Genomic DNA, 21,129 nt, shown 5'->3' with positions numbered 1-21,129 from the left:
TTAGGTTGCACTCTGGTACCACAGAGAAGAATCTGGTGGAGGCTTCTCTAGAAAGGAGTATCTGTACTGACCCAGGGTCTCTGATAAGGACTACAATCCAGATGCCTTTATCATCGGCTAGTATAGATGAAGTGTGTAATGAACCGAATTTGTTAAGGGAACTCGAGGTAAAGGAGCCATTAGGAGGTAGTGACCATAATATTTTAAGTTTTACTCTACAATTTGAGAGGGAAAAGGGAAAATTGGAAGTGTCAATATTACAGTTGAACAAAGGGGACTATGGAACCATGAGGGAGGAGCTGGCCAAAGTTGACTGGAAAGATTGCAGGGAACAACAATGGCAGGTACTTCTGGGAATAATACAGAAGGTGCAGGATCAGTTCATTCCAAAGAGAAAGAAAGATTCTAAGGGGAGTAAGGGGCGACCGTGGCTGACAAGGGAAGTCAAGGACAGTATAAAAATAAAAGAGAAGAAATGTAACATAGCAAAGATGAGCAGGAAACCAGAGGATTGGGAAACTTTTAAAGAGCAACAGAAGATAACTAAAAAGGCAACACAGGGAGAAAAGATGAGGTACGAAGGTAAACTAGCCAAGAATACAAAGGAGGATAGTAAAAGCTTCTTTAAGTATGTGAAGAGGAAAAAATTAGTTAAGACCAAAGTTGGGCCCTTGAAGACAGAAACGGGAACGAGGAAATGGCAGACGAGTTGAACAGGTACTTTGGATCTGTCTTCACTAGGGAAGACACAAACAATCTCCCAAATGTAACAGTGGCCAGAGCATCTAGGGTAACGGAGGAACTGAAGGAAATTCACATTAGGCAGAAAATGGTGTTGGGTGGACTGATGGGACTGAAGGCTGATAAATCCCCAGGGCCTGATGGTCTGCATCTCAGGGTACTTAAGGAGGTGGCTCTAGAAATCATGGATGCATTGGTAATCATTTTCCAATGTTCTATAGATTCAGGATCAGTTCCTGAGGATTGGAGGGTAGCTAATGTTATCCCACTTTTTAAGAAAGGAGGGAAAGAGAAAACAGGGAATTATAGACCAGTTAGCCTGACATCAGTGGTGGGGAAGATGCTGGAGTCAATTATAAAAGATGAAATAGCGGCACATTTGGATAGCAGTAACAGGATTGGTCCGAGTCAACATGGATTTACGAAGGAGAAATCATGCTCGACTAATCTTCTGGAATTTTTTGAGGATGTAACTATGAAAACGGACAAGGGAGAGAGTGGGTGTAGTGTACCTGGACTTTCAGAAAGCCTTTGATATAGTGGGCAAAATTAGAGCACATGATATTGGGAGTACGGTACTGACATGGACAGAAGATTGGTTGGCAGACAGGAAACAAACAGTAGTGATTAACGGGTCCCTTTCAGAATGGCAGGCAGTGACTAGTGGGGTACTGCAAAGCTCGGTGCTGGTACCGCAGCTATTTACAATATACATTAATGATTTAGATGAAGGGATTAAAAGTAACATCAGCAAATTTGCATATGACACAAAGCTGAGTGGCAGTGTGAAATATGAGGAGGATGTTATCAGAATGCAGGGTGACTTAGACAGGTTGGGTGAGTGGGCAGATGCATGTCAGATGCAGTTTAACGTGGATAAATGTGAGGTTATCCACTTTGGTGGCAAGAACAGGAAGGCAGATTACCATCTGAATGGTATCAAGTTAGGAAAAGGGGAAGTACAACGAGATCTAGGTGTTCGTGTACATCAGTCACTGAAAGAAAGCTTGCAGGTACAGCAGGCAGTGAAGAAAGCTAATGGCATGTTGGCTTTCATAACAAGGGGAGTTGAGTATAGGAGCAAAGAGGTCCTTCTGCAGTTGTACAGGGCCCTGGTGAGACCACACCTGGAGTAGTGTGTGCAGTTTTGGTCTCCAAATTTGAGGAAGGACATTCTTGCTATTGAGGGAGTGCAGCATAGGTTCACAAGGTTAATTCCCGGGATGGCGGGACTGTCACATGTTGAAAGATTGGAGCGACTGGGCTTGTATACACTGGAATTTAGAAGGATGAGAGGGCATCTGATTGAAACATGTAAGATTATTAAGGGATTGGACACGCTAGAGGCAGGAAGCATGTTCCCGATGTTGGGGAGTCCAGAACCAGAGGCCACAGTTTAAGAATAAGGGGTAGGCCATTTAGAATGGAGTTGAGGAAAAACTTTTCCACCCAGAGAGTTGTGGGTCTGTGGAATGCTCTGCCTCAGAAGGCAGAGGAGGCCAATTCTCTGGATGCTTTCAAGAAAGAGTTAGATAGAGCTCTTAAAGATAGCAGAGTCAAGGGACATGGGGGGGGGGGGGGGGAGGCAGGAACAGGGTACTGATTGTGGATGATCAGCCAATGACCACAGTGAATGGCGATGCTGGCTCGAAGGGCATATAGCCTCCTCCTGCACCTATTGTCTATTGTTGGCACCTTGTCAGGCCAAACGATATGTAATAAGTGGGGGTAAGTAGGAACTGCAGAACCAGGACACTGAGCTCCAATCTGCACCAGGATGACATCTGGAAAGAGCAGGCTGTCTTCCGATGAGAGCTCAGTTTCCCATCTGTTGCAGGCTAAGATAGAGGAGACTTGATTGAAACAACAAAATTCTTACGGGACTTTTCAGGATGTTTCAGTTGTTTTCTCTTGTAAGAGAATCTTGAACTAAGTCACTGTTATAAACAAGGAATTATCTATTTATAAGAGAGAAGTGGGGAAATTTTTCCTTCACAGGGTCACATCTTCTGGAACTCTCTTGCTCAAAGATGGTGGAAGCAGTCTCTGAATCACCTGTGTCCCCTCTCTTCTGAAACAAACATCCACCCCTACAGGATCCTGCACGGAGCTGATTTCAAGGACAGCAGGGGACACAGCAGCAAGCGCCCCTGGTTCAGGGTCAAAGCTCACCAGGAGTCTAGCAATAAACAGGTGGAAAGGTGAAATGTGAAGAAGAATGAGAAGAATGCAAAGAACTGACAGGCACAGATCCAAAATAATCTGGTGGAAAGGTGAAATGTGAAGAAGAATGAGAAGAATGCAAAGAACTGACAGGCACAGATCCAAAATAATCTATGGTGACATATGTACTTTGATTTCAAATTTACTTGAACTTTGAAAATGCCTAACACTCTTAAAAAGTACGTAAAAGTTAGGGGGTAGAAACAGTAAAACAACTTGGACTACAAGTTCCAGCCCCCAGTAGGTACTCAGTCAAGACATAGCTGCCAAAGTCTTATCTAACCCATTCGAGTACCCCTTTTACCTTTTCATTTTCTCTTCTCTTGGGTAACTTGCTGTACTTGGCCATGGCCATGTCATGTTCTACAGAAAATAGATACCAGCATGTTATTTTGGGTATGGACCATTTAAAACCAACTATTACAATGTCCTGCCGAAGCATTTTGGCCTAAAACATTGACTACTTTTTTCCACAGATGCTGCCTGGCCTGCTGAGTTCCTCCAGCATTTTGTGTGTTTTAATACAATGTGAAGGTGGAAAGCTTAATATTCCCCAAATTAATAGTCAGCTGTTAACTTTAAAGCAGATGGAAATACAAGGCAGCTGCATGTTAAGAGTCAGAATGCACTGGATTCAACAGTTCAGGATTGTACCACCAGTAGTAAAATGTTCAATGCTGCTGGACTGTCCTCCCAACAATTACAGACTCATCTGCTCCATTCTCCAGCACTCTCTGCCTGTGTGTTATTAACTCTAGCCCATGTGCAATTTTATCTTTTATTAGTGACGATGTTTTGATTCGTAATGGCTTAGTATGGCAACTGCTCTGCACATGACATAAAAAACTTCAAAGTTGTGGACACAGCTAAATACATCGTGGAAATCAGCCTCCTCTCTATGGATTCTGTGTATATTTCTTCCTGCCACAGTACAGCAGCTGGCATTATCGAAGAGCCCACCCATCAGTGACATTCTCTCTTCTCCCCTTTCCCATTGGGCAGAAGATACAAAAGCCTGAAAACACGTCCAACAAGCTCAAGGACAGCTCCTACCCTACTGATTTTAGACTAGTAAATAGCTCCTTAGTGCAATAAGAGCTATTACTTCACAATTTACCTCATTAATGATCTTGCAGCTTATTATCTGCACTGCACTTTTTCAGTAGCTGTTGCATCCTGTTATTATTATACCTTATTCTAACTCAATCTACTATGCAGTGCTTTGATCTGTATGAAGAGAACACAAGGCAAGCTTTTCACTGGATCTTGGTACATGTGACAATAATACTGTATAGCTTTTCCCAGCTTAGCGAAGAACCAAAATGCCATTCTTCTATCCCCTATGAAAACTTTGAGGCAGGGATGTATGAAAAAAGTATGAAAACTTTTGGTCACCAAATTACAGGAAGGATATTAATAAGGTTGAAAGAGTGCAGAGAAGGTTTACAAGGATGTTGCCGGGACTTGAGAAACTAAGTTACAGAGAAAGGTTGAATAGGTTAGGACTTTATTCCCTGGAGCGTAGAAGAATGAGAGGAGACTTGATAGAGGTATATAAAGTTATGACGGGTATAGATAGAGTGAATGCAAGCAGGCTTTTTCCACTGAGGCTAGGGAAGAAAAAAAAACATGGGTTAAGGGGGATAAGTTTAAAGGGAACATTGTGGGGGGCTTCTTCACACAGAGACTGGTGGGAGTGTGGAATAAGCTGCCAGATGAAGTTGTAAATGCAGGCTCATTTTTAACATTTAAGAAAACCTTAGACAGGTACATGGATGAGAGGTGTATGGAGGGATATGGGCCAGGTGTATCTCAGTGGTACTAGGCAGAAAAGTGGTTCGGACCAGCCAAGAAGGGCCAAAAGGCCTGTTTCTGTGCTGTAATGTTCTATGGTTCTATGGATAAAAACAGACAGAGACTGAGCTTTATCCTCCTTGTTACCCTGACAAGAAGCACAACCCTGTGTAAGGAACACTGACTTGGCCTTCTGTGTACTCAATAAACAGGTCCTCCCTGGTTACTAAAGTACAGCCACACATATGAATAAGCATTTTGGGAGACCAGTAGGATGGATGTTCTGTCTGCTGCAAGGTTGTAGGCATTTTTCTGCCATGTGAGACTGATCAATCTCACTGACTCTAATATCTGAATGTTTGAGTTAAACACCCTGGTCTAGCCACTCATGGCCCTCTGTCAGCAATTGCTTTCATTAAATAAATTGCTGGGTTATAACAGTAAGTTGGAACACTGCCAAATCACATGATATTAATCTTCATTGAGACATTGATAGGATGCAGAAATGGGCTCAGAAGTGGCAGATGGAGTTCAAGGTACACTTTGGATGAAACAAACTCCAAGCGAGAGTATAAAGTAAATGGCAGGATACTTGGGAGCATGGAGGATCGGGGGGTACATGTCCACAGAGCCCTGAAAGTGCCCTCGCAGGTAAACATAGAAACATAGAAAATAGGTGCAGGAGTAGGCCATTTGGCCCTTCAAGCCTGCACCGCCATTCAGTATGATCATGGCTGATCATCCAACTCAGAACCCTGTACCTGCCTGCTCTCCATACCCTCTGATCCCTTTAGCCACAAGGGCCATATCTAACTCCATCTTAAACATAGCCAATGAACTGGCCTCAACTGTTTCTTGTGGCAGAGAATTCCACAGATTCACCACTCTCTGTGTGAAGTTTCTCCTCATCTCGGTCTAACTGTGACCCCTCGTTCTGGACTTCCCCAACATCGGGAACAATCTTCCTGCATCTAAGTTGTCCAATCCCTTTAGAGTTTTATACATTTCAATAAGATCCCCCCTCAATCTTCTAAATTCCAGTGAGTATAAGCCCAGTTGATCCAGTCTTTCTTCATATGAAAGTCCTGCCATCCCAGGAATCAATCTGGTGAACCTTCTTTGTACTCCCTCTATGGCAAGAATGTCTTCCCTCAGATTAGGGGACCAAAACTGCACACAATACTCTAGGTGTGGTCTCACCAAGGCCTTGTACAACTGCAGTAGAACCTCCCTGCTCCTATACTTGAATCCTCTTGCTATGAATGCCAACATACCATTTGCCTTTTACACCGCCTGCTGTACCTGCATGCCCACTTACTATGATTGGTGTACAATGACACCCAGGTCTCGTTGCACCTCCCCTTTTCCTAATCGGCCACCATTTAGATAATAATCTCTTTTCCTGTTCTTGCCACCAAAGTGGATAACGTCACATTTATCCACATTAAATTGCATCTGCCATGAATTTGCCCACTCACCTAACCTATCCAAGTCACCCTGCATCCTCTTAGCATCCTCCTCACAGTTAACACCGCCGCCCAGCTTCGTGTCATCCGCAAACTTGGAGATGCTGCATTTAATTCCCTCTTCTAAATCATTAATATATATTGTAAACAACCGGGGTCCCAGCACTGAGCCTTGCTGTACCCCATTAGTCACTGCCTGCCATTCTGAAAAGGTCCCGTTTACTCCCACTCTTTGCTTCCTGTCTGCCAACCAATTCTCTATCCACATCAATACCATACCTCCTTTAAGTTTGCACACTAATCTCCTGTGTGGGACCTTGTCAAAAGCCTTTTGAAAATCCAAATATACCACATCCACTGGTTCTCCCCTATCCACTCTACTAGTTACATCCTCAAAAAATTCTATAAGATTCGTCAGACATGATTTTCCTTTCACAAATCCATGCTGACTTTGTCTGATGATTTCACCGCTTTCCAAATGTGCTGTTATCACATCTTTGATAACTGACTCTAGCATTTTCCCCACCACCGATGTCAGGCTAACTGGTCTATAATTCCCCGATTTCTCTCTCCCTCCTTTTTTTAAAAATGGGGTTACATTAGCCACCCTCCAATCCTCAGGAACTAATCCAGAATCTAAAGAGTTTTGAAAAATTATCACTAATGCATCCACTATTTCTTGGGCTACTTCCTTAAGCACTCTGGAATGCAGACCATCTGGCCCTGGGGATTTATCTGCCTCTAATCCCTTCAATTTACCTAACACCACTTCCCTACTAACATGTATTTCCCTCAGTTCCTCCATCTCACTAGACCTACTATTTCCGGAAGATTATTTATGTCCTCCTTAGTGAAGACAGAACCAAAGTAGTTATTCAATTGGTCTGCCATGTCCTTGTTCCCCATGATCAATTCACCTGTTTCTGACTGTAAGGGATCTACATTTGTCTTTATCTCATAATCATTTTTCCCTTTCCTAATTAAGCCCTTTGTCCTCCTCTGCTGGACTCTGAATTTCTCCCAGTCCTCAGGTGTGCCGCTTTTTCTGGCTAATTTGTATGTTTCTTCTTTGGACTTGATACTATCCCTAATTTCCCTTGTCAGCCACGGGTGCACTACTTTCCCTGGTTTATTCTTTTGCCAAACTGGGATGAACAATTGTTGTAGTTCATCCATGCTATCTTTAAATGCTTGCCATTGCATATCCACCGTCAACCTTTAAGTATCATTTACCAGTCTATCTTAGCTAATTCACGTCTCATACCTTCAAAGTTACCCTTCTTTAAGTTCAGAACCTTTGTTTCTGAATCAACTATGTCACTCTCCATCTTAATGAAGAATTCCACCATATTATGGTCACTCTTACCCAAGGGGCCTTGCACGACAAGATTGGTAACTAACCCTTCCTCATTGCTCAATACCCAGTCTAGAATGGCCTGCCCTCTAGTTGGTTCCTCAACATGTTGGTTCAGAAAACCATCCCGCATACATTCCAAGAAATCCTCTTCCTCAGCACCCTTACCAATTTGGTTCACCCACTCTATATATAGATTGAGGTCACCCATTATAACTGCAGTTCCTTTATTGCACGCATTTCTAATTTCCTGTTTAATGCCATCCCCTACCTCATTACTACTGTTAGGTGGCCTGTACACAACTCCCACCAGCGTTTTCTGCCTCTTGGAGTTATGCAGCTCTACCCATATCAATTCCACATCCTCCAGGCTAATGTCCTTCCTTTCTATTGCGTTAATCTCCTCTCTAACCAGCAAGGCTACCCCACCTGAATATTGAATATCCCTGGATGTTGAGCTCCCATCCTTGGTCACCCTGGGGCCATGTCTCTGTGATCCCAACTATATCATATTCATTAATAACTATCTGCACATTCAATTTATCCACCTTGTTACGACTGCTCCTCGCACTGACACACAAAGCCTTCAGGCTTGTTTTTACAACACTCTTAGCCCTTATACAATTATGTTGAAAAGTAGCCCTTTTTGATTTTTGCCCTGGATTTGCCTGCCTGCCACTTTTACTTTTCACCTTACTATTTTTTGCTTCTACCCTCATTTTACACCCCTCTGTCTCTCTGCACTTGTTCCCATTCCCCTACATTAGTTTAAATCCTCCTGAACAGCAAGACTTCCTTGACTTATTTCTATTTTCCTCTTCCTCGACCCTAACACCCTGGTTTCCTTCCCCTTGCCAACTCAGTTTAAACCCTCCCTAACAGCTATATTAAACAATCCCACCAGGATATTAGTACCCTTTGAGTTCAGGTGTAACCCATCGTTTCTGTATAAGTCATGCCTTCCCCAAAATAGATCCCAGTGATCAAAGAATTTGAAGCCCTGCCTCCTGCACCAGTTACTTAGCCACACATTCATCTGCTTAATTCTGCTATTCTTACAATCATTAGCGCGTAGCTCAGGCAGTAATCCTGAGATTATTACTCTGGAGGTCCAGTTTTTTAATTTTCTTCCTAGCTCCCAGTAATCTTCCTTCAGGACCTCCTCTCTTTTTCTGGTAGATAGGGTAGTTAAGAAAGCTTATGGAGTGTTAGTTTTCATAAATCGAGGGATAGAGTTTAAGAGTCACGGGGTAATGATGCAGCTCTATAAAACTCTGGTTAGGCCACACTTGGAGTAATGTGTCCAGTTCTGGTTGCCTCACTATAGGAAGGATGTAGAAGCATTGGAAAGGGTACAGAGGAGATTTACCAGGATACTGCCTGGTTTATAGAGTATGCATAATGATCTGAGATTAAGGGAGCTAGGGCTTTACTCTCTGGAGAGAAGGAGGATGAGAGGAGACATGACAGAGGTATACAAGATATTAAGAGGAATAGATAGAATGGACAGCCAGCGCCTCTTCCCCAGGGCACCACTGCTCAATACAAGAGGACACGGCTTTAAGGTAAGGAGTGGGCAGTTCAAGGGGGATATTAGAGGAAGGTTTTTTTTACTCAAAGAGTGGTTGGTGTGTGGAATGCACTCCCTGTCAGTGGTAGAGGCAGATACACTAGTGAAATTTAAGAGACTACTAGACAGGTATATGGAGGAATTTAAGGTGGAGTGTTATATGGGACACAGGATTTAAGGGTCGACACAACATTGTGGGCCGAAGAGCCTGTACTGTGCTGTATTGTTCTATGTTCATTTCTAAGGCTGGGAAGTCAGTATTTCTCAGGGAGATATAACAAAATGGTCACATACAAAGTGATCAATTATCACAGTGAAATAGCAAAATAAAACAAGAAATAATTAAATAATAATAAGTAAATTATGACAAGTGGAAATAAGCCCAGGACCAGCCTATTGACTCATGGTGTCTGACACTCCGAGGGAGGAGTTGTAAAGTTTGATGGCCACAGGCAGGAATGATTTCCTATGACGCTTAGCGTTGCATCTTGGTGGAATGACTCTCTGGCTGAATGTACTCCTGTGCCTAACCAGTACATTATGGAGTGGATGGGAGACATTGTCCAAGATGGCATGCAACTTGGACAGCATCCTCTTTTCACACACCACTGTCAGAGAGTCCAGTTCCACTCCAACAACATCACTGGCCTTGCAAATGAGTTTGTTGATTCTGTTGGTGTCTGCTACCCTCAGCCTGCTGCCCCAGCACACAACAGCAAACATGATAGCACTGGCCACCATACACTCGTAGAACATCCTCAGCATCATCTGGCAGATGTTAAAGGACCTCAGTCTTCTCAGGAAATAGAGACGGCTCTGACCCTTCTTGTAGCCAGCCTCAGTGTTCTTTGACCAGTCCAGTTTATTGTCAATTCGTATCCCCAGATACTTGTAATCCTCCACCATGTCCCCACTGACCCTTTGGATGGAAACAGGAGTCACCGGTGCCATGGCCCTCCTCAGGTCCACCACCAGCTCCTTAGTCTTTTTCACATTAAGCTGCAGATGATTCTGCTCACACCATGTGACAAAGTTTCCCACTGTAGCCCTGTACTCAGCCTCATCTCCCTTGTTGATGCATCTAACTATGGCAGTCATCAGAAAACATCTGAAGATGGCAAGACTCTGTGCAGTAGCTGAAGTCAGAGGGGTAGATAGTGAAGAGAAAGGGAGACAGGCCATTCCCCTTTGCATCCCCAGTGCTGCTGACCACTCTGTCTGACACACAGTGTTGCAAGCGCACAAACTGTGGTCTGCCAGTCAGGTAATCAATAATCCATGACACCAGGGAAGCATCCACCTGCATCTCTGTCAGCTTCTCACCCAGCAGAGCAGGGTAGATGGTGTTGAACACACTGGTGAAGTCAAAAAACATGACCCTCACAGTGCTTGCCAGCTTGTCCAGATGAGCGTAGACACGGTTCAACAGACAGACGATGGCATCCTCAACTCCTAGTCGGGGCTGGTAGGCGAACTGGAGGGGGTTTAAGTGTGGCCTAACCATAGGCTGGAGCTGCTCCAGAACAAGTCTCTCCAGGGTCTTCATGATGTGGGAGGTCAATGCCACTGGTCTGTAGTCATTGGAGCCACTGGGGCATAGCGTCTTTGGTACAGGGACAAGGCAGGACGTCTTCCACAGCACAGGAACCCTCTGGAGACTCAGGCTCAGGTTGAAGACATGGTGAAGTACCCCACATAGCTGGGGGCACAGGCTTTGAGCACCCTGGGGCTGACACCATCCGGGCCTGCAGCCTTACTTGGGTGGAGACGTTTCAGCTGTCTTCTCACCTGTTCAGCTGTGAAGCCCACCGTGGTGATATCAGGTGTGGGAGGGGTGTAGTCATGAGAGCAGGGTGGAGGGCTGTGAAGAGGGGTAGGAAAAGAGAGTGGAGTATGTGTTGGTTGGGGGCCGACAACAGATGAATCATGTGGGGGATGGGTAGGGGCCACACTGTCAAATCTGTTGAAGAACAGGTTATGTTTGTTGGCCCTGTCCACACTGCCTTCAGTTCCTCTGTTGCTAGTTTGCCAGAACCCAGTGATGGTCCTCATCCCACTCCAGATCATGTCGTTCTGCTGGAGGATCCACTCAAGCTTCGTCCTATACCTGTCTGTAGCCTCCCTGATCTTGGCTTTCGGGTCCCTCTGTACTGTCCTCAGCTCCTCCCCATTTCTATTTCTCTTTTTAGTGTTCACGATGGCCTTAATGTCCTTTGTTACCCATGGCTTGTTATTTGAATAACAAGGAAATCATTTCAGAAAAAAAGGGGCTTCCCTGCTAAAGATGTGCCTGTCTGTCGACACCAGCATTTTTGATCCTGGAGCCTTTCTCTCCTCAGACTCATAACACTAAAATCCTACCCACCTGCTTGAGACATAGGCAGCCCTATTGATCTAAAGCGAAATATACTTTCTCCCTAGCTACCCTTTTACTCTTAATATAGTATAAAACCTTTTGGGATATTCCTTAACCGTGCTTGCTAGACCCATTTCATACCTTCTCTTTGCCCTCCTGAAATCCCTTCCATGTGTATTCTTGATTATCTTATAGCCATCAAGGGATTTGCTTGTCCCTGACCTCCTAAATCCAATGCATTCTTCTTTTCTTTTCTTGACCACAGCTTAATATCTCTCATCAGCCAGGGTTCACTAAACTTGCCAGGTTTGGTCTTCACCCTAATAGGAACCTGCTGCCTCTAGATAGTTTTAAAAGCTTCCCATTTGCCATTTTTTTCCTTCACTTCAAAAACTGGCTCTCCTAATCAACCTCTTCTAGATCCTGCTTAGTTCCTCCAAAATTAGCCTTGCTTGAGTTTAGGAACCTAACCTATCCTATCCTTCTCTATTACATTTTTAAAGCTAATACTATTATGGTTGCTGGAACCCAAGAGCTTCTTTGCCCTGAGAGATTATTAACCAAAGTTAGAGCACATGGTATTGGGGCTAATAGTGTCATAGTCCAATACAGATAAAATAAAGACAGGGAATAAATAAGTTATTTTCACATAGGGAGCAGTGACCAGTGGACGGCCCAGAGGCCGGTGGCTTGGACCCCATCCATTCACAGTCTACATTTGCTGTTTGAACAAGGGAACCAGATTTTCTTATGATACATCGTGGATTGTGAGAATGATGCAGAGAGACTACCAAATGTAGACAGGTTAAGGTAAGTATGTGGCAAATGAAAGATATGTTGGGAAAATCTAGGATAAGAGAGAAAAGGGGGTAGATTTTTAAACAGTGAGAGAAGGAAAGATGCTGGCATCCAGAGGGACCTAGCTGAATCAGTGAATGTGGATGTAGATACGAAATGCAAACAGTAGGGAGGCATCTGCTGCAAAAACATTTGAGCACAGGAGTAAAGATATCTTACTCCCATTATATAGAGAGCAGATAATTCTGCATCTGGGAGACAGTGTTGAGGTCTGGTCTTGAAGGAGACACTTGGAATGGACAGTGTGTACTGAGGGTTCACCAGTTTGGTTCCTGAATGATGGAATTGTATGAGAAGAATGGGTTTCTGCTCTCAGTGGAATGAAAGAATGAGCGTCACATGGAAGTACACGTAATTCTTAATGTTTGACAGCTGCAGTGTCTAGAACCAAGAGTCACAGCCCCAAAGAGCCAACCAGGATGAGGGGAGAAGTAATTTAGAGTCATAGAGTACTATAGCACAGAAACAGGCCCTTTGGGTCATCTAATCTATACCAACCTAGTCTTCTGCCTAGTCTCATCTACCTGCACCCAGACCATAGCCCTCTGTACCTCTCTCATCCATGTAACTAATTAAACTTCTCCTAGCTCAAACTAATTAAACCATGTAAACTTTGTACACCTCCATAAGATCTCTCCTTGTTCTCCTGCACTCGAGGAAATAAAGTTCTAATACATTCATCCTTTCCCAAAACTCAGGTCCTCAAGTTCTTGTAAACTTTCTCTGTAATTTTTCAAGCTTATAGATATCTTCCCACAGGTAAATGACCAGAACCGCACACGCACTTTCTATACCCTGAAGGAGATGAAACTTCAGAATTCTCTAGCTAGGAGGGCTGTATAGGCTCAACCGCTGGGATATTCATGACAAAGATCAATAGTTTTTCAGACAGTAGAGAATATGGAATTAATGCAGTGAAGTGGTGTCAACATATAGGATTGGTCACAATAGCCTCCTTCTACTAATTGGACAGGTGCATGGATAGGAAATAGTTAGAGGGTTCAATTAGTGTAAGTGGGACTAGCTTAGAGGGGAATGCTGGTTTCTGGTGAGCCAAAGGATAGGTACGCCCTTATATACAGTTGTGCTCGAAAGTTTGTGAACCCTGTAGAATTTTCTCTATTTCTACATAAATGTAACCCAAAATATGATTAGATCTTCATGCAAGTCCTAACACTAGATAACCCAAAAACATTATACTTGTTCAGAAAAATGATCCATTACATGTATTTGTTGAAAAAAGTATGTGAACCTCTAGGATTATCAGTTCATTTAAAGGGAAATTAGAGTCAGGTGTTTTGATCAATGGGATGACAATTACGTGTGAGTGCGGGTATGGGAGCCCCTGCCCTATTTAAAGAACATAAACCTGGGTCTTCAGTATCAAAGTCTGATCTTCACCACACAGGGTTTAGGAAGTGTGCCATGCCTCGATCAAAGGAGATTTCTGAGGACCTCAGAAAAAAAGCTGTTGATGCTCACCAGGCTGGAAAAGGTTACAAAACCATTTCTAAAGATTTGGGCTCCACTAATCCACAGTCAGGCAGATGGTGTAGAAATGGAGGAAATTCAACACCATTGTTACTCTCCCTAGGAGAGGTCGACCAACAGAAATCACTCCAAGAACAAGGCGTGTAACATTCCAGGAGGTCACAAAGAAGTCCAAAATACAACTTTTTGGTTTAAATGAGTTTTGGTTTGGTGAAAAGCAAACACTGCATTCCAGCATAAGAACCTCATCCCATCTGTGAAACATGGTGGTGGCAGTGTCATGGATTGGGCCTGCTTTGCTGCCTTGGGACCAGGACGGCTTGCTATCATAGATGGAACTATGAATTCTGAATTGTACCAGCAAATTCCACAGGAAAATGTCAGAGAATCCATCCGTGAACTGAAGCTCAAGAGAAAGTGGGTCATGCAGCAACAAACTACCTTAAACACACAAGTCAGTCTATCAAAGAATGGTTAAAGCAGAAGAAATTTCATGTTTTGGAACTGCCAAGTCAAAGTCCTGATCTTAATCCTATAGAAATGCTGTGGAAGAACCTGAAGCAAGCAGTTCATGCAAGGAAGCCCACCAACATGCAGTTGAAGCAGTTTTGTAAGGAGGATTGGCCTAAAATTCCTCCAAGCTGATGTGCAGGACTGATCAGCCATTACCTGTATTGCTGTACAAGAGGGTCTCACCGGTTACTGAAAGCAAAGGTTCACATTTTTCACCAAATACGTAGAACAGTGTATCATTTTTCTCAACAAATAAATGAAAAAGCTTAATTTTTTGTGTTATTTATTTAATTGGGTTCTCTTTATCTAGTTTTAGGACTTACATGAAGATCTGATCACATTTAAGGTCATATATATGCAGAAATAGAGAAAATTCTAAAGGATTCACAAACATTTTGCACCACTGTTTATACCATTAAAAGTTTCATTGGTTTACTCAGAACATAAACACTACAACTCAAGAAATTCTGTATAGTTTCTAGTTACTGCTCCTAAGTGTCTCACACATGAAATTCCAGTTAGTTCTTACATACATCATGAAGCCCCATTTTCTCTTCTCTAAAATCCAATGTGCACTCCTTCCAAGCTCAACTCTCCTCTCAAATTGGACTCGTAACACCAACTATTTCCACAGTAGGTACTGTGTCTTCAGCAATTGGAGCCCCAATGCCTCAATCAGCACCCAGTTACTAATGACCTCAGAGAAAGGACTTTCAAAAATGGATCTGTGCTTGTGCTGTTGTCTGATAAGTCATCCCTTACCTCCTTTGTTCCTCTCAATCTCACATCATTGAGAGATGTGACAATTTCTCACACCTTTCATGCTCCCTAATTTTCTTTGTGGAAGACACAAGAGATTCTGCAGGTACTGGAAATCTTGAGCAACACACAAAATACTGGGGGAGCTCCTCAGGTCAGGCAGCATCCATTAAGGAGTCTACGTTTCAGGACAGGAAAGGAAAGGGGCAAAGGCCAGAGTAAAGTGGGGGCAGGGGAGGAGCAGAAGCAAGCAGGTGATCAGTGAGACCAGGAGAAGGGGGAGGGCAGAGGCAGGAGGGTAAAAAGGGTATGTGAGAGGCTAGAGGTAATCGGTGGGGAAAGGAAGCTCATTGGGAAGGACAGCACACCATGGTATTAAGGGAAGGAGATGGGGAACCAGAGGAAGGTGATGGACAGGTCATGAGCATGGTGGAAGAGAAAGACTGAGGTAGAGTCAGGAGTAAAGGAAAACAAAGAGGAGGAGAAGGAAAACAGAAGGGAGTGGTTACCAGAGTTAGAGAAATATGGAAAAAGTGTAAGTGTTAAAATAATCTTCCAACTTGCTGAATAGTAAACAGCAGGAACTGAGTGAACATCGGTAAGACAGAAAATGGAAAATAATTAATCAAACATCAAAATTTTGAGGCATTCATTGTAGTTTATGTAAATTCAAGTTATTTTAATAAATAGTTAAAATATGCACAGATACTTTGAGAAAATGAACATTTGGAAAAGGTGTCTTAGGTATTGCAAAGTGGAAAATGGGGCATCACCGTAACGTAGCAGTAAGCTGATGTTATTACAGCTCGATGCTTCAGAGTTCAGAGATCAAGTCTGATGCAGTCTGTACGTTCTCCCTGTGAGCATGTTGGTTTCCTCTGGGTGCTCCGGTTTCCTCCCACATTCCAAAGATATACCAGTTAGTAGGTCAATTGGTTACTTTAAGTTGTCCTGTGATTCAGTGGGTTGCTGGGCAGTGCGGCTTGTTGGGCCGGAGGACCTGTTCCACACTAACTCCACATAAGTAAATAAAATGTCCTCATTGCATTGAAAGTGCCCCAGCTCTCCGCTTACACATCCCAGTGAGAGAAGGAAATCTCCACCTTTCGAATATCCTTGCATCAACTCATTAGCAAAGAGACGAATGTTTCAGATGCTAAGATATAGCAGAAGAATTAGGCCATTTGGCCCATGCTCTGCCATTTCATCATGGCTGATCCATTTTCCCTCTCAGCCCCAATCTCCTGCCTTCTTCCGTTAACCTTTCATGTCCTGACAATCAAGAATCTATCAACCTCTGGCTTAATTACATCTACATGAAACATTGTCGTAGAAAAGCAACATCTATCTTCTAAGTTTCTCACCATGCTCTTTTCTCACTGCTGCCATCAGGTAGAAGATACAAGAGCCTCAGGACTCACACCCATCAGGTTCAAGAACAGTTACTACCCTTCAACCATCAGGCTGTTGAACAGAAGGGGATAACTATACTTTTTCTACTTCTGGGGTTCCCACAACTGATGGTCTCACTTTAAGGACTCCTTATCTTGTTATTTCATGCTCATTATTTATTGCTATTTATTTGCATTTGCAATCTGTTGTCCATTGATCCTGTTTAAAGTTACTGTTCTATAAATTTGCTAAGTATGCCTGCAGAAAAATTGAAGATGGTGTATTAGCTATCATTTAAAAATGTGAACACAGTTTCTTGTAGAGATTAGATTTAAAACTCTATGAAGAGATATAGTTCCATATTACATGAAAAGGATTGGATTTGCAGGGATAGCTTTATGGAATATAATGATTAGCAGTCCTCAACTAATTTTGACAACGTAGATACGGAAATAGCAAAAAACAAATGACACTTAAAATCTGCCTGAAACTGACAGAATGAGAATCATCTCCTTAAGGACTGGAAAGTTCTATACGTAGCAACATGGCAGTCTTTGCCACTAAAGCAAGGTATGCAGTCAGCAGTCATGTTCTAGAGCAATGAACCAGTTCCCAAAAATAGGGTAAACAATTAAAACTGGAAATGAAAAAATATATATACATACCATTACTAGCAAGTAGAAACAAATCTTTTAAAGTGCTTACTTCTGCAAATAATAAAAACAGAAATGCTCAATGTAGGGTACGAAATAAAAGTCAGAAACAGAGAAACCAAATAAAATCATAATCAGCGTTACAGTTTGGTCCAAATGCAATCTGGCTGATTCCGACTGATTTAATACTATTTATAAAATGCCTGTTTACACAACTTTCTTAACAAATTAATGGAAATTAATTATTCCAAGTGCAAGTTAAGTGAGAGGATGAACTGCCAAATAATTGTTTAATCCTTTTCAGTTTCCAACAATACAATGCTAATCCTGGACCAATCAACATTAGAAATGAAGGAATTCAGTAACAGAAAGGAGTGAGTTTACACCAGGAGAGGATAATTAATCCAGGATGGTTAATTATCTACTTATTTCAGTTCAGTCTGTCAGTATAGTTTTCATGATGTATTATGCATTATAACTCCTCTTCACAGACACACAAAAAGAGACAATCGTATCTTTTAAATTATTAAACCAAAAATTTACTCTGAGTCATTTAGCTTGGTTTATCAAAGACTGGGAATGCACGTGGTTTCATACTGTCATAGAATGCACAATTGATGATTTGCATCATACTAAAGTGTAGGAACAGACCTACAAAGGTGAATTAGAACATTAGTGCAGGGCTGGCAATTCAGAGTTCCCTCCCGATCAGATAGCACATGAGTAAGTCTAAAACATCCCTATAGCTAGAGGGTTCTACACCAGCTCAATGTCCACAACGGTACTAAAGTTGCAGATGCTGCTAAACAGAGCACCCTCTATAACAAAGAAAGGCCCTGGAATTAAATGATAAATCATGCAAACACCATCAAAGATTAATCACAGATTATATACCAATCTACATCAGCTTTTTGTGAGAAATGTGCACACTTGAATAAAGAGGCGTTCCACATTCCATTTGTACACCAAGCCTTTATATTTCACATAATTTCAGATCACAGAAAGGGTCAGGGCAAACTTATTTCATTATTATTTCTGAACTATTCGAAGATTATGGCAAATTAAAATCCTGTATCCTACTAACTACGAACACTCTACAGGAAACGGCATTTGGAATTGAATCGAGGTGATAAAGAAATGCATTTCAAAGTATAACTACACTATAAGACTCCCCATTATATTTCTGCTGTATTTTATATTGCCGTCTCACTTACTAATGTACAAGGCATTGATAAAACTGCATAACACATATAACACAATCTCAGCCCAATCCACTTTTGTGTGTGCAAAAAGTACAATAATTGAAATTAACAGATGTAAAATGTGAAAATAAAATTTAATTATCTAGCAACTTTATTTAATTAAATTCAAGTGAATGAAAATCTAGATTAGGTTATCGTCTACACAGATCAGTAAGCCTGTGCTTTAGTAAAATAAAATTCAACGGCAATGCTTCAGATAAAGAAGAGCTTTACACTTTAATAATGGAACGAGCTTGTACAGTTATAGTGAAGTTAAGAGAAGTTTATAAAGAAGTTTAAGAGACTACTAGACAGGTATATGGAGGAATTTAAGGTTGGGGGTTATATGGGAGGCAGGGTTTGAGGGTGTAATGTGTAATGTGCTGTACTATTCTATGTTCTTCTATGTTCTACACTATTATGGAATATTTCCTATACACCTGTGATTAATTAATTAATTTATTTTTTAAAAACACAAGTGTCTTGGATAGCTAGTCATTACAAAATGAGGCTGCTCTGCCCCATTTATGGCAGAGCAGAAGTAGACCAGAAGTAGACTTCTGCAATAGGTGCAGAAGTAGACCATTCGGCCCCTCGAGTCTGCACCACCATTCTGAGATCATGGCTGATCATTCACTATCAATACCCAGTCCCTGCCTTGTCCCCATATCCCTTGATTCCCCTATCCATCAGATATCTATCTAGCTCCTTCTTGAAAGCATCCAGAGAATTGGCCTCCACCGTCTTCCGAGGCAGTGCATTCCACACCTCCACAACTCTCTGGGAGAAGAAGCTCTTCCTCAACTCTGTTTTAAATAACTGACCTCTTATTCTCAATCCATGCCCTCTGGTATTGGACTCTCCCAACATCTGGAACATATTTCCTGCCTCAATCCTATCAAATCCTTTAATTATCTTAAACGTTTCTATCAGATCCCCTCTCAATCTCCTCAATTCCAGCGTGTACAAGCCCAATCTCTCCAATCTCTCTGCGTAAGACAGCCCTGCCATCCCAGGAATCAACCTAGTGAATCTACGCTGCACTTCCTCAATTGCCAGAATGTCCTTCCTTAAACCTGGAGACCAAAACTGTACACAATATTCCAGGTGTGGTCTCATCGGGGCCCTGTACAAATGCAAAAGGACATCCTTGCTCTTGTACTCAATTCCCCTTGTAATAAAGGCCAACATTCCATTTGCCCTCTTCACTGCCTGTTGCACTTGCTCATTCACCTTCATTGACTGATGAACTAGGACTCCTAGGTCTCTTCGCATTTCTCCCTTACCTAACTCTACACTGTTCAGACAATACTCTGCCCTCTTGTTCCTGCTTCCAAATTGGATAACTTCACATTTATTCACATTGGATGACATCTGCCAAGTATCTGCCCACTCACCCAGCCTATCCAAGTCTCCCTGTATTCTCCTAATGTCCTCTTCGCATGTCACACTGCCACCCAGTTTAGTATCGTCAGCAAACTTGCTGATATAGTTTTCAATGCCCTCATCTAAATCGTTGACATAAATCGTAAAGAGCTGTGGTCCCAATACAGAGCCCTGTGGTACCCCACTAGTCACCTCCAGCCAGTCCGAGAAACACCCATTCACTGCTACCCTTTGCTTTCTATCTGCCAACCAGTTTTCTATCCATGTTGAAACCCTGCCCCCAATGCCATGAGCTCTGATTTTACTCACCAATCTCCTATGTGGCACCTTATCGAATGCCTTCTGAAAATCTAGGTACACTACATCCACTGGCTTACACTTGTCTAACATCCTTGTTACACCCTCAAAAAACTCCAACAGATTAGTCAAGCATGATTTGCCCTTGATAAATCCATGCTGGCTCGGCCTAATCCTATTACTGCCATCAAGATGTGCCACTATTTCGTCCTTAATAATGGACTCAAGCATCTTCCCCACGACTGACGTTAGGCTAACAGGGCGATAGTTCTCCGTTTTCTCCTTCCCTCCCTTCTTGAAAAGTGGGATAACATTAGCCACTCTCCAAGCTTCAGGAACTGATCCTGAATCTAAGGAACATTGGAAAATGATTACCAATGCATCCGCAATTTCCTGAGCCACCTCTTTTAGAACCCTCAGATGCAAACCATCTGGACCCGGGGATTTATTAGCCTTCAGTCCTACCAGTCTACTCATCACAGTTTCTTTCCTAACGTCAATCTGTCTCAATTCCTCTGATATCTTATGACCCTGGCCCATCCATACATCTGGGAGATTGCTTGTGTCCTCCCTGGTGAAGACAGATCTAAAGTACGCATTAAATTCTGTTGCCATTTCCCTGCTTCCCATAACAATTTCTCCCAATTCATTCTTCAAGGGGCCAACATTGTTCTTAACTATCTTCTTTCTCTTCACATAGCTAAAAAAGCTTTTGCTATCCCCTTTTATATTCCTGGCTAGACTGAGCTCATACCTGATTTTTTCTCTCCGTATTGCTTTTTTAGTTAAGATCTGCTGTTCCTTAAAACTTTCCCAATCATCTGTATTCCCACTCATCTTAGCCCTGTCATACTTCTTTTTCTTTAATGCTATACAATCTCTGACTTCCTTTGTCAACCACTGTGGCCCCTTCCCCCTCTTTGAATCCTTCCTTCTCATTGGAATGAACTGCTTTTGCATCTTTTGTATTATCCCCAAGAATATCTGCCACTGCTGATTCACTGTCTTTCCTGCCAGGGCATCCGCCCATTTAAC

General features: G+C 42.5%; 1 protein-coding gene across 2 annotated transcripts in view; it reads right to left on the bottom strand.

Moving 5' to 3' along the window:
• The window catches only part of appl2 (adaptor protein, phosphotyrosine interaction, PH domain and leucine zipper containing 2), a 118,433-nt gene that overhangs the window by 64,384 nt on the left and 32,920 nt on the right, over positions 1–21,129 (bottom strand). For both annotated transcript variants that reach the window (XM_059987844.1, XM_059987845.1), the window contains 2 exons: positions 17,183–17,224; positions 3,269–3,327 (listed from right to left, as the gene is read on the bottom strand). In XM_059987844.1, the coding sequence (XP_059843827.1) occupies positions 3,269–3,327; positions 17,183–17,224 (101 nt within the window). The remainder of the gene's footprint in view (positions 1–3,268; positions 3,328–17,182; positions 17,225–21,129) is intronic.

Source organism: Hypanus sabinus, chromosome 13 (assembly GCF_030144855.1).
Source record: "Hypanus sabinus isolate sHypSab1 chromosome 13, sHypSab1.hap1, whole genome shotgun sequence".
NCBI lineage: Eukaryota > Metazoa > Chordata > Chondrichthyes > Myliobatiformes > Dasyatidae > Hypanus > Hypanus sabinus.
This window is presented reverse-complemented; position numbering and strand designations above follow the sequence as displayed.